Genomic DNA, 14,738 nt, shown 5'->3' with positions numbered 1-14,738 from the left:
CTCCAAAGCACTCTCATTTCGACAAGCAGCAGTTAGGACACAAAAACAATGAACAATGGCTTGATCCAGTTCAGAAGCAGTTAAGCTATGCTAATCTTAAGTACCTTAAAAGCTAGATGAAAGTTAGCCAGATCACTTCACTCAGTTTAAGAGATAGATCAGTAGAGAAGTAGAGGTAGATATTGAGATATTTCAGCATATTTGTATGTACATATTCTTTCTATAAAGTCCAAGAGAAGGACTCACCACCTGTGGTTGGCTCAAGTTAAGGAAAGCACCAAACATATGAATAAAGGACATAACTGCACAGAGAAGATATTGCAAGTCAGATGTCAGAATATTAAAAATAGCAAAGAATGACTAAGAGGCTAAATTAGAGCACAAGGAGAAACTTGCTAGAAATGTAAAGCAACTAGCAAGATTCTCTAAAGCTATCTAACAAGTACGAAGTAAAGTGAATGTTTGAACTCGACAGTGAGAATGGGGAATTCATAGTAATAAAGAATTAAGAGTATGTATGAATAAATGTTTAGATATAAAAGCCCAGGAATACCTTTTTGGAAATTGAAAGAAAAGAGAAATTGCGCACAAATGTAACCACCCAAGAAGTAGTCCTGAACAAACTGATGGAGTTGAGAGTTGGTCTCAGTCTTTAGGTCCTGATGAAGTGTAAGGTGAGTATTGAGATACAAGATGTGTTGGTGTTAATTTCTCTAAATATGTTGGACTTTAAAAAAGGTTCCATCAGACTGAAAAGTAGCAAGTATAACTCCCTCTATTCAAAGTACACAGGCTGAAAACAGGAAATTACATACCAGGATTGATATTGATCACAGAACTTATTAGAATTGATCATCAAGGATATAACTGAGATTTTGGAAAAACTCAAAATAATTGGAAAGAGTCAGCATGGTTTTATCAAAGAGAAATTCTATTTAACTAATTACTTGCAGGTATTTAACAAAATACACTTACTGGACAACATATGAACACATGGTGTAAGAGGTAGCACACTAATATGAATAGAAGATTAGCAGACTAGTTAAAGAAAAAGCATACAGATGGGTATTTGTCAGATTTGCAGCTTGTGCAAATGAACTCCCATGGGTGTCTGTGCTGGGCCCTCAAGATTTTACAATTCATATTAATGACTTAGATGAGGAGAATGAAGTTATGGTAACTAAATTTGCAGATGACAGAAAGACAAGTAAAAAATAATGTTGTGAAGGTGGCATAACAACCATGCAGACCAATATATTTAAATTAATGGAACAAAAACCTGGCAGATTGAGTTTAATGTGGGAAATTAAATTGTTTTCTTCGCAAGAATAGCAATTTTTAAAAGCGTACAGCTTAAACAGAAAACAAATCCAGAATTCTGAAGTGGAGAGAAACCTAGGTGTTCTTGTGCATGAGTCGAGAGTGTGGTGCTGGAAAAGCACGGCAGGTCTAGCAGTATCCGAGGAGCAGGAGGATCGATGTTTCAGGCATAAGCCCTTATCAGGAATATACTTATGCTTGAAACATCGATCCTCCTGCTCCTTGGATCTGCCTGACCTGCTGTGCTTTTCCAGCACCACACTCTCAACTCTGATCTCCAGCATCTGCAGTTCTCACTCTCTCCTGTTCTTGTGCATGAGTCACATTAAGTTAGTATGCAAGTAATTAAGGAGGCTATTGTTACAGGCATACTTGAATAAAAAAAAAGGTTAAGCTTTAGATTAATAGGGGAAACATCTCAATCTCTGTATGGGTTTGCTGTCTTTATTCAAATAAGGAGGTAAATGCATTGGGGTTTGTTCAGGAGCTGGTTTAGTAAATGAAATTTACCTGGAATGAGCAGGTTGTCTTATGACAAATGCTTGTTTAGGCTGGGCTTCTTTTCACTGGAAATGGGAAGAGAGAGGGATAATTTGATTGAAGTGCATAAGATCTTTAATAGTCTTAAAGTGGACATGGATGTTCTCTTTTTGTGGGCAGGTCCAAGACTAGAGGATACTTTAAAAAAAAGTTAGGGGCGCCCTTTTAGGCCAGAGATAAAGAGAAATATTTTCTTTGAGGGGATTGAGAGACTATGAAATATTGCCTCAGAAGGTAATAGAGGGGGTGGTCATTGAGTATTTTTAAGGTCGAGTTAGATAGAATTTTGTTAAGCGAGGAAATCAATAGGTGATTGGTATTAATGGAAATATGGAATTCAGAGTGCAAACAAAATCAGCCATAATCATATCTAATGGTGCAGCAGGTTGAATAACCACAGCTTTGAATTATTATAATTGTAGGCAGCATCTTTTCGCCAAAGCAATTGAAAAACATGTAAAATAATTCCACTGGATTCAAAGAATTTCACACTAACACCTGGCATTCTTCAACCAGTGTGCATACTTTGATCTGAAAGCTGGCATAGTTTACAAACCACCAACTCCTCTATTAAGATCAGGTTTAACTTTTCCCAATGGAGCAATTACAACTCAAAAACTACTTACTCCCATTAAAAATATTAATTACTCTAAAGAAGCAGTAAATTGTAACACAGGAGTTCTCCAAGAGTAATCTTTTTTTAAAAAATTACAAACAAGTGCATTTTAATTCATACAATATTTAACTTTTTTCTTTATTTCCTTAAATGTAAAATTGTCAAAATTTAAATTGATTTCAAAATTAAGCTTGTACACATCTGTCCCTAATTTTTTTTAAAATGCACTTGTGGGACATGGTCATCATTGGCTGGCCAGCACTTACTACCCTTCCCAGTTGCCCTTGAAGGTGTTAAGAGCAACTTCTTGAATTGCCGCAGTCCATGAGCTGTGGATACACCCACGATGCTCTGAGGGAGGGAATTCCAGGATTTTGGCCCAGCAACAGGAAGTCAGAATGGTGCGAGAACTTGCAAGTGGTGGTGTTTCCATGTACCTCCTGTCCTGGTCCTACTCTGTGGAGGTGGTGGTGGGTTTGGAAGGTGCTGTCTGAGGATTTTTCTGCCGGGCATTTCGTCAACAGCACACACTGCTGTTACTTAACATCGGGGTGGAGGAAGTGGATGCTTGTGGATGTGGTGCCAAATCAAGCAGACTGCATTGTTCTGGATACCGTCAAAAGTCTGATTTACTGATATTTATTAATTGTTTTATTTAGCTGTTTTTGGGACCTAATTATGCAGAGTGTCTGTTGTATTGGTTTTTGTTAAAGTACTATAGCTGCATTTTCGAAGCAATTAATTAGTGTTTTGCAATATTTAGGGATATTCTTAAGATACGAACTGTACAGGTTCTCTCTTTCACCAAGGCAGTGCCAACTCTTTTTTTGAAACTCAGTTTATTCTTAAACAAAAAGAAGAGAAAGTAACTCAAAATCTGAACGTGTTGATAATGCAATCATAGTGTTTATTTTGTTTTCATTTTAAACTTCATCATACCTGTACTTTGGAATCTCTTCAAGTTTTTTGTCCAGACTAATTCTGTGAACGAGGTCAGATTGCTCATTATCATAGGGTGCCAGGATTGCGTACAAAACGACACTCTTCAAAGCCTGGAGTGTTATAAAATAAGGGAAATTGAAACGTAAGAAATTTAAATAAATTCACACAGCATTTAGAGAAACCTCAATTATCCAAATATCAGATCATCTGAAGGGTCCGGATAGAAACATTACGTCAAAGAGTTGTTTCAACCCTGTAGTGTCTTTTGTTTACAGGTACAATGATTAAAAAACAAACTGAAATGCTTCCGGGAACAGTCCTGGACAGTACAGGCACAGTCTCTAAATGACTGACCACCTGCCCTCTCTCTCCTCCCACACTTCCCCTGGGGTTCGAACCCTAAGCCCCCCCTTCCCCAGATAATCTCTCCAACATTGACTTATGCAGTTCAAGTTGGAAGGGCATGTAGTTCAAAAATATATCTTAAAAGAAACCTAGCCCGGGCTATTTGGAGACTTACCCCACAAAGGCAGCAGCAGTCTTACTGCTGAGGCACCATGGGGTTGTGGTTGTGGCAGCAGGTTTCACAGAAAATTCCGAGCCCCAGAGGAAATCAATTATCCGAACAAAATAGTGCTCGCCCATCTCATTCGGATAATCTCTGCACATGAATTAGCAGCCTTGCAAAATGCAGGAGTGGCATTACTTCGCTAAGTTTCAAATACAAATTACAATTGCTAACTGTACAATTGTTAAATATTGAATCATTAACTAGAATGAAGGAAATCCCACAATTATCAGGCACTTCAGACACTAAATGTCTCTGCTTATTAGAGTTGGTTGCTTCAAAAGACAAAGGTAGAAACAAAACAGCTGTTCTCTTCTTCAGAAAGGTTTCGTTCAATATATATTCTTGAAGTACATCCCTTTCCAACTTTAACTGACCAGACCCCCATTTAGCTTGAGAAATCATTGGATTTCCTGGTCAAAATCTCATGTAAATCCGGAACATTATTTGAGTGATGCATAATTAGAGAGGTTAACTAACTTCAGAATATTCATTTTAATTCTTCTGTCAAACATGCTTTTATACATCACAACACTAATAATTAGATTTGATGAAAGCTAATACCAAAGTATTTGTTTTCCCAAATCACATTGATTAAGTGATTATTCAGGAAGCAATTAACACTACATAGCAAATAAACAGCAAGGTGTTGGGACAGCTTCAATATTTACCAGTTTGCAACTGACAAACTACATTTGCAAATGTATTGTGGGTCAGTCAATCTTTGGCTTTTCTGGTCTCTTCTCCCACCATCACCACCATTTTGTTTTACTTTGCTTCCCCCCCCCTCTCTTCCAGTTGTCTTGCACTCTGATGCTTCATACTATTTCTAACTTGAAGTTGACAGACTCATTTTGCAATCAATGCCATTGACTATTATTTTCCTCTTGAACAGCAGCATATCAACATTTTCAGAAAGCAACTGCATGCAATCATCTTTCAAGAGATGACAAGATTAAGATTTTGCATTATTGTTAAATAATTATGGAGGAGTAGGGAAGAAATGGTAGATTAGGATGGTAGGAATCTTTAACTTTTTGAAATATGATTATTCACATAATTAAAGATACAAACTATTGACATAATTTCATATTAACAAAGGATCATTCATATTCATTTCACAGAATCACAGGATTTGCACTCACAAAAGAAATAATATATTGTAAACTTTATTTTGTCATGTAACATAAATCAATAACTTGCATTACTTTTAACATAAGGAACTTTGTTTATAGAATATCTTTCTTTCACGAGATTGCAATCTATAAAACCTCTAATTCATTTATCCAAGAGGTTCCAAATTAGCAATTCATTAATGGAACTTGTTTTACATTGCAACTTTGGCAAAGTTGTAACAACAGAGGTAAACTTGATTCTTGCAGCCAAGGTCCCAGTGATGGACTGAAAAGCGAAGGAATAGGAATACATCATCTCAGAACAAGAATCTATTGTTGTCTTGCAACAATATGTGATACTTTCAGAAATTAGTCTAATCAAAATGTTCACGTAGACAGAAATAATGACCAATTGTTGCCTCAGATGTTGCCATCACTGTACCAGAAGCCTCTAACTAGCTGCACGATCTCTTCCTGATCAGGCTGATACGGAAGGAGGAAGAGATGCAGATATCTAATATGAACTTCTCAATTGTCACAATCTATGAGTGTATCTATGATAAATTCTGAAGGTCAAAAGAATTGTAAGGAAAAATAATAGGCAAAAATCTAGTTTTACACTCAATTTTTCTGTGTGTCAGAAAACAGGTCATTTTGAAGAGTGCTGAGCTGAAAGATGACAAATTATTCACAAACCAATAAAAGTGCAAGAACAAATTTCCATCCAACGACTTAAAATATTCCAGCATAATCAATACCAGATCTTTACCTGTTGCCATTTTGTACTCTCAGACTGTATACAAGGTGTGTCATAGATGGCACGATAATGCTTGCAGATAGACAGATAGGATCCCTCATGTTGATCAACTTGAATCATTAGGTTGTAGTATTTTAACTTCAGTTCCTGTGAAAGATATCAAACTGCACTGACATCATTGCAGGTATGTTCAGTTAAAAATGGTCTTCTATGTGATGCCTTAACAATCATTCACATAGATAATACTTCTCATTTGTTAGTCAGATGGAGACCAACTCTGAAATGAAAGTAATTTAAATATATAGCCATAAGAAAATGCAGCACAAACAGAAAGATCACAAACATTAAGCCTGCTTTGTTTCAAAGTAAATTACTGCACTAGGGATCCCACTGCTGCCTGAAAGATAATTTCCTTATGTCTCCACCAAAAAAGGAGGGTGTCAAATTTCTCTCAGAATAATTACTTTGCGATTCTTAGCAATTCAGCCAAAACCATTTTCTCCTTGTCAGTGCCTCTAACCTGAGTTTTGAACTTTCATACAACTTGCCTTCTGTCTATATCAAAATTATATCCATGTTGTTATTGCAAATAATGAACTAAAGGAAAGTTGCACTCCAATTTTCACAATTAATTTCCACCCACCCAGTACAACCATGATAATTTGAGATAGCTCAAAACTTAGAATTCAATGTTACGTTTCAACAGAACATGAAGATGATATCCCATCACTGCAATAAAAGTTTCAAAGTGTAAAAAAAGCAATTCTGGTTCTTTTTATAGCTTAGAAATATTCAAATTGGTGATTTCATCCATGAATTAATATAATTTCAAAATGCATATCAATTACCTCAGTATTTTCCCCTTGGAAGAATTTTGTGTTTATTTTTTTGCTGATGATTTGGGTTCGAATATAATCCTTTACAGCCAAACAAAGTCTCATTTGCTCCAAGATGAATTCAACCTTCTCTTTCTTATCCATGGACCCGTATGTTTCGACCTGTTGGTTCAAGATCAGAAAGATACTTTTTTTTCAAAGGTATAATGGAAATGTTATTTAAGCAAAATACTAGCGATGCTGTGAATCTAAAATAAAAGGGAAACCGAGCAAGTCTGGTAGCATCTATGGAAAAAGACACAGAATTAACACCTTGCTTTGAGTGATGTAGACACAGAGGTGTGAAGGAATGAGTGGAACAAATTGCAGTGGTTCTCCAAACAAAAGTCAAAGCATGTGTTAATAGTATCAAAGAAATGAGAGAGGTGAAAAACTGACCTAAATGATAGGTGTTAATACAAGAAAATAGGTCCACCTGCTGCCAGCAAAGCCAACAAGACGTGATGGGAGTGGTGGTTTGCAAAACGTATGATAAATGTAAGACTGAAGGTCATGCTCAATATTGAGTCCTAGAGGTAATACTGTGTCTAAGTAAAAAAATGAGGTGTTGTTCCTCCAGTGTGTGTTAAGTTTAGTTGGAACACTGTAGATTGAACAGGACATAAATGTTAGCTTGAGTGCAAAGTGATTTCTTGAAAGTGCAGTTTGCATTCAGTCTTGCCAATGTAAAGGACACCAGATTGAAAAGTGAATACAGAAGAAGAGATTGAAAGTGGAAGAAGTGCTGCTTCACATGGAAGATGCGTTTCGGGGCTTGCACACTGACGGGGAAAGAGTAGAACGAGCAAGCTTTCCAACTTCTGCAATTGTATGGAATGCAGCTGTTAGAAGTGGGGATAAGAGTGATGGCAGAATGGACAAGAAGTCGAAGAGGGAATGTTGCCCGCAGAATTCTGACAGGGAGGAATGCTTGATGGTTAGGACAAAAGATGAATGGAAACATCTCATTCTACAAGTTTCCCACACAAACATGGAAATATGCTGTCATTCCTTCACATCACTGAGTCAAAATCTTAAAGTCCCTTCATAACAGAATTGTAGGAGTCTACACTGCAAGGAGTGCAGCAGTTCAAGAAGGCAAATCACCATCACCATTTTCTGTATGTCAATTCGAGATGAGCTATAAAGCTAGCCTAGTCAGTGACACCCACATCCCTTGAACAAATTAGAAAAACAAACTATGCCATACTGGATTTTAAAAAAAAGTGTTGACATGTCTGTCATAAATAAGCTAAAATGCTTTGACAGGAAACTCATGTTTTTGACAATCAACTTCATGGGACAGGAACAAGATATTTATACGTATAACATTTTGCTCTGTTTCATTAAACAATAAATCCAAAGTCAAATGTACAAGTCAACATCAATGTCACAATTTCTTTATGAAGGGGTAAAAGTCGCAAAAAAGGAGAAAGTTACTTTTTATCCCTGCTGATCAAGTTCAAGCTATAACATGAATCCGAAATTACAAAACAGAAGTCTGAACTGAAAAGGCTTTTTTGGATCTGATCCAACAGCAATTTAAATTATCTCCTTGTTACATAGGAATTAACTATTCTAATTATTTCAGGAAATCCTCATAAATGATTAAAAACAAGAACCTCTTACAAACTTAAAATATTATTAATGTTCACCTGAAGCTCTTGCAAAATAGCAGCAGCTTCTTTCAGCTCCCCAGCTTCCTCCTTTATCATCGCCAAGTGTTTGGTTAAACGAGCACGTTCAATTTCCACATAAATCTGGAAAAACAAACAGGTTGTAGGGATGAGTCTTTTTTAGGTTTTGATTTGCTCTCTACTCGCCTAGAAAACAGTTTTATATGTTTTAAATGTAACAATACAAATCAGGGAGGTCACAAGCATAACCTGTCAGAACCTAATGTGGATTTGATTAAAACGTTGCTCAAAATCTAGAGTAGCAACATGGTTTGCAATTATTTAGATTTTTTCCTTGTCTGTTAGCTCAATAAGCCTTATAAACTAGGAAGTACCATCGATCAGTTCATGTGTATGAGGCAAATGAAAGTTTTTAAAACTTCTGACACAAAGCACTTGTGTTTGGAATAGTATGCCTGTGGATTCTCTGGTTGGCTTACATTGGATATGACAGATCACATCAACAAAAATAACTAGATAACAACCATTATACAGAAGCATTGCAACAATATCCTAGCTTTGATTTAACACCTCTCAGAAAGGAGAGGCAAGGCAAGAATACAGGCATGTTTACTGATGCTGGCCCTGCAAACAACAGTTAATTGATCGGAAGGGCCTGAGATAGCTTACTATACAAATAGACCAAATGGTTCACTCAATATGTTTGCCTTCCAGATGTGCCATTGTAAGAATGATGTTAAGGAATAGTAAAATTGGTTTTAATACATGCAACTTTAGCTATGTTGCTTACAGAACGAATAAATAATCAATCTCCATCTCATGTGACAAAAATAGTCAATTGCATAAAATCTTATCGAGTTGCCGGCATCCATGAGATTTTTATGTTGGTAGTGCCTTTAAGAGTTTGCAAATACTGTGACAGGGAAAGTTCATAAGAAAAGAATCTCTCTTTATGCAACCTAGTAAAATCTTTTCAAAATTAGAAGCAAGCTTATTACCAGGAAAAAAGTTATTCATTTTCTTCATACAAAATATAAATACCACAACGAAAATTATTCATATATGGCTTTCTCATGTTAATTTTTAAAAGATGTTTCTCCTCTCCTCGGCGTCAGGTTGGTCTCAAGTCAGCACAACTGCTTTCAAGTTAACGGTGTCTGTGCAAGAACCACTCTAAGATAATCTATATTAATTACAGTAAAGAAGTGCTGCACTGCTGGAGGTGACATCTTTGGATGAAACAGTAAACTAAAAACAAAAGGTCCACAGTACTATTCAAGATATTCGGTAAAATGCCAAGGTAGGCATTATTTCTTTGACACATCTTCGGACTTTTTAAAGCAGTCTTAAGACAGGATGACATTCTTCCCTGAAATACGGGTCCTGAGATGACTAACCAGTCCAACTTTGGATCTGCACACTCTGGCAAAGGTGGGCCAGGTGCTGTTTGTAAGGGACAGAAGGATGAGAGGACTGAAATGTTCTAGATGTTTAACAGTCTTGTAGATGCATCCTTGCCAGTTTAGACGGTCCTGAGTAACACAGTCTCTCAAGTCATTGGGATATTGCATTTGCTCTGCCCTCCAGGTAAACACTTGCTGTGATAGAGCTTGTTTTGAAAATCTTATGGCAAGGAATTGTAGCTGGCTGACGGACAATGATCTATGTATTGATGCTGGAGATCTTGTTGATGTCTGCCCTCACTGAAAAGAGGTACATAGGTATGAGAATTAATTCACTTTGTCCAATGGCTTGCTATGGATTTTGATAGTCAAAGAACAGTATTATGGAGCAGGAGTATGCTTGTACAGGATTGATGTCTTCCAGATGTTTCACCTAAGGCCTATTCTATCAAATATCTCAATGAATAACACACAATACATTGGAGCTTAGCCTCCAAGTGTGCAAATAAGCAAGTCCTGTCTGTTTACTACAGTTTGAGGACAGATGTTGGGAGGGTCCTCAAAATGAGGCACATTTGCCTGCTCATCTTGTAGATGAGCTCCAATTACTCACAATTCCACTCCAGAACATTCCAGATGGCCTATTTGAAGGACTGCAATTTCCCCTCCCACATGGTCAACAATGCCCTCCAGTGCATCTCCTCCACTTCCCACACCTCTGCACTTGAACGCCACCCCTCCAACCGCAACAAGGATAGAAAACCCCTGGTTCTCACCTTCCTCCCCTCTAATCTCTGAATACAGCGCATTATCCTCCGTTTTCTACAATCAGCCCCCAATGCCAGAGATACACTTCCCTCCCCACCCCATCAGCATTCTGCAGAGACCATTCCCTCCGCGACGCCCTCGTTATGTCCATGCCCCCCCACCAACCCAACCTTGCTGTCGCAAGAGGTGTAAAACTTGTGCCCACACCTCCCCCCTCACTTCCATCCAAGGCCCAAAGGGCTCCTTCCACATCCAGCAGATATTTTCCCTCACATCTAAATACCTCATCTACTGTGCCCGCTGCTCTCAATATGGTCTCCTCTACATTGGGGAGGACAAGATGCCAACTCGCGGAATGTTTCAGGGAACATCCCTGGTACACAGGTACCAAACAACCCCACCGCTCTGTGGCTTACCACTTGAATTCCCCTTCCCACTCAGCCAAGGACATGCAAGTCCTGGGCCTCCTCCACCGCCAACTCCAAGCCAGCCAACGTCCGGAAGAAGAACGCTTCACCTTCCGCCTTGGAACCCTCCAACCACATGGCATCAACATCAACCTCGCCAGTATCATCTCCCCTTCTCCCAGATCCAACCCTCCAACTCAGCACTGTCTTCTTAAACTGTCATAGAGATATACAGCGTGGAACTGCCCTACCAGTCCATCTTCCTTCCCAACTATCCGCTCCACCCTCCCCTCGGACCGATCACCATCACCCTTCCAGTTGCATCTACCTATTGCCTTCCCAGCTCGCTTTGCCCAGCTCCCCGCTCCTATTTATCTCTAAGCCCCCCTCCCCACCCCCCTGCACTTTACAGAGTATAAAAACAGTGGTTACAAAGCACTTGGAGATTAACTGATGATATCAAAAAACCAAAAAACTAAATTCTTTCATTACAATGGACATAATTCCTCAATTGATTCTTATTGGTCAATGATTTGAAATAGTTTGACTGACACTTAAATAGCCCTCTCTCAATAGTTTCTGAAGATTTTTATTGAGCTGTTAGCTTCCAGGTCAACTTCATTATAGTATATTTCATTAGTAATTAATTCCAAATAATGTCAATTTCCATCTTAGCATTTTTAAATAAACAAGCTTAAGCACTTACAGTATTAACACCAAAAAATATTCAATAGCTGAAAATTCCAAATATAAATGCTAATGTCTTTATTCTTGGATGCAAAAATGAAAAGCATATTTTTCTAAGTATGCACTCTCAAAAGTCACGTAGCTTATGATTTTCTTTCCAAGTTCAATTTTGGAAAGAAAGCAAGATTTTGTAAGCCGATGAAAACGTACTAACCTTCCCAGCAGTAACGGTACGCAGTGTGTCAATCAACCTCAATTTGATTGGCAGGTCAGTGATCTGACTAACATATGCACAACACTCTTGGACCATTTTTGTAACTGCCTGCATATTTAAAAACAAGGAGAGATGATGGCTTTGCAACACTAGTTACATTGGGTGAGAATGAATACATAATCAACATGAAAACAATAGTTTTAAATTTCGCCAAATAACCAATATTATCTGAATTACATTAACAGGCATTACATTGTGAACAAAGTACTGATTACAATAATATTCCAGAGTCAAGAATGTAATGCTGGAAAAGCACAGCAGGTCAGGCAGCATCCGAAGAGCAGGAGAATCCACGTTTCGGGCAAGAGCCCTTCATCCCAAGCATCAGGTAGCACAAATGTGAAGAAAATAAGGTCAGGCATAAACATTCACTTTTGTCAAAAAAATTAATATGCTGAGGATGTTTTTAATTATTCCTTATAATTATTTTATACAAGCAACATAAAAAGATTAAAAACAGCAGCATGTGTAAAGTCTGTAATCCTTCTTGTTCAAAACTCCTCGGAAAAATGCAAGTGGTGAATAGTCAAAAAAGGTCTACAAATCTTTATTGACTTTATACAGACAAATGTCAATTAAATATTTGTGTCTTTAAAATTTTCCCTCAGAATTCAGCTCTGGTACTCATAAGTAATTTTCTGAAAAAAAGATTACCTGGCAAAGCGCTTTTCATATTGAAGTTATAGTTTACAGTCTAGAATAGTTTTACGATGTTGATCTACACAAACTGTAGATCTTACCTGTTTTAGTTGACTTCTTCTTTTAGACAAAAGTACAATATTTTCATTCAATGCATCCCAGTCTTTTGCATCATAACACATCTTAACTATGGCAACCAAGATTCTAGACGTGGATGCCATATCAGAAGCCTAGAATTTATAAGGAAAAAAAAAATCAAACCACTAGGTCAAAACAACAATCTCAGTACAATTATGAAACAAGCCAAACAAATGCAGAGGGCACACTCAAATGGTTTTAGAATGAATTAATGGAATTGGGTTAGATTGGTGAATATGGGCTTACATAATTTCACAACAGGCAAAAAAGGACCTTTTTCTGAACTAGATGCAAACCCTGCTCCATTTCACCATCTAATTTTACTGGTTTCTAATAATACTGAATCTCATTCACTATTTTGTTTATCTTAAACCCCTCAAAGCTTCTAGTTCAATCATCTGTGACAGTAATTTACTTTTTTATGCTGCGAGATAGAAACTGGTTTGAAGAGCTCCTACAGGCCTCAAATTGGTTTGCAGTAGTTGTGAATAGTGGTGGACAACCAATTAACTCACCAGAGCAGGAACCTCTGCAAGCATCCCTGCACTTAATAGAGGAGCCCAGAAGTGCAGAGAAAAAGACATGGCTTAAACAACGGCAACTACCTTCAAGCAAAATTGCTGAGTGGATCATTCATTTCAGACTTCTCACGAAGATCCAGCATCACATATCTACCTTGAGACAACTTACCTTACTCCATATGACAAGAAGCAGTTGAATGCACGAGACTCTCAGCCCCAACAATATCTCAGTTGTACTATATTCCACAGATTTGTGCTCAATAACTAGCTGTGTCCTTCATGAAGTTGGATAAGTGCAGCTGCAATACTGCCATCTATCTGACCAGTGTTCGGTTATGTCCCATTCGCAAAAGTATGACGAATTCAATTTGGACTCTTCAGTTTATCCTCAAACTGCAGCATAGCGGTGAAAGATGTTGCTGACAGTGAATCCAGTGGCACCATCTCAACAATAACCTATATCACCGAAGCTCAGTTTGGACTATGCCATGGCTGCTCAGCTCCAGACATAATAATTAGACTTAGACAATTGTTATTAGACTTAAACGTTGGCAAAAAAGCTGAATTCATGCTGAGGTGACAGCAACTACAGTTAAGGCACCATTGACTGGCTGGCACTGTGGGACAGAGGTTAATACTGCTGCCTCACAGCGCCAGGGACCCAGGTTTCATTCCTGCCTTGGGCGACTGTCCGTGGAGATTGCACGTTCTCCCAGTGCCTATGCTGGTTTCCTCCAGTGCTCCAGTTTCCTCCCATAGTCCAAAGATGTGCAAGTTAGGTGGATTGGCCAGGCTAAATTGCCCCATAGGCTAATTGAGTTAATGATGGTAAATGTGTTGTTAGGGGATAGGGTGGGGTGCTCTTTGGAGGGTCAGTGCAGACTCGATGGACTGAATGGTTTTTATCTGGACTTAGGAACTCTATGACCATGTGGCATTAAAGTGGCCTCGTAATACTAAAGTCATCAAGAACAGGGAAAAATTCTGTTGGAGCTATACAAAGAAAGATAGTTGTCTTTGGTGAAGCCCAATCAACAGAGCACCAAAACATCAGTAGAGGAATTCCCCAGTCTCCGAGGCCCAATTCTCTTTATCCGCTTCAGTGTCCTTGGTTCCATCATACTCTCTCTACCAGGAATGTCTCGCCACATTCCCTTGACATTTAATGGAATCATCATCACAGAATCTCAAACTCAACATCTTGGGATTACCACTTACCAGAAGTTTAATTGAACGAGCCATCTAAATACTGTTGCTGGAAGAGCAGCTAAGATGCTGTGAACTTTGCAGTCAGGCAGGGTTCCAGATTACTGGAAAATGGTCAATATAATTACCCTATTTAAGAAGGGAGGGAGGCAGAAGACAGGAAATTATAGGCCAACATTGGTTGTTGGTAAGATTTTAAGAGTTCATTATTAAGGACGAGATGCAGAGTACTTGGAAATAAACACTAAAATAGGGCTGAATCAGCATAGCTTTGTTCAGGGGAGGTCATGCCTGATGAATCTGTTAAAATTCTCTGAGGAGGTAA

General features: G+C 38.2%; 1 protein-coding gene across 1 annotated transcript in view; it reads right to left on the bottom strand.

Moving 5' to 3' along the window:
• psmd12 (proteasome 26S subunit, non-ATPase 12) overlaps positions 1 to 14,738 on the bottom strand; it is a 38,270-nt gene that overhangs the window by 9,388 nt on the left and 14,144 nt on the right. The window contains exons 3-8 of the mRNA XM_043715060.1: positions 12,650 to 12,778; positions 11,850 to 11,957; positions 8,389 to 8,493; positions 6,707 to 6,856; positions 5,871 to 6,005; positions 3,416 to 3,528 (exon numbers count right to left, since the gene is read on the bottom strand). Of these exons, the coding sequence (XP_043570995.1) occupies positions 3,416 to 3,528; positions 5,871 to 6,005; positions 6,707 to 6,856; positions 8,389 to 8,493; positions 11,850 to 11,957; positions 12,650 to 12,778 (740 nt within the window). The remainder of the gene's footprint in view (positions 1 to 3,415; positions 3,529 to 5,870; positions 6,006 to 6,706; positions 6,857 to 8,388; positions 8,494 to 11,849; positions 11,958 to 12,649; positions 12,779 to 14,738) is intronic.

This window comes from Chiloscyllium plagiosum, chromosome 24, assembly GCF_004010195.1.
Source record: "Chiloscyllium plagiosum isolate BGI_BamShark_2017 chromosome 24, ASM401019v2, whole genome shotgun sequence".
NCBI lineage: Eukaryota > Metazoa > Chordata > Chondrichthyes > Orectolobiformes > Hemiscylliidae > Chiloscyllium > Chiloscyllium plagiosum.
This window is presented reverse-complemented; position numbering and strand designations above follow the sequence as displayed.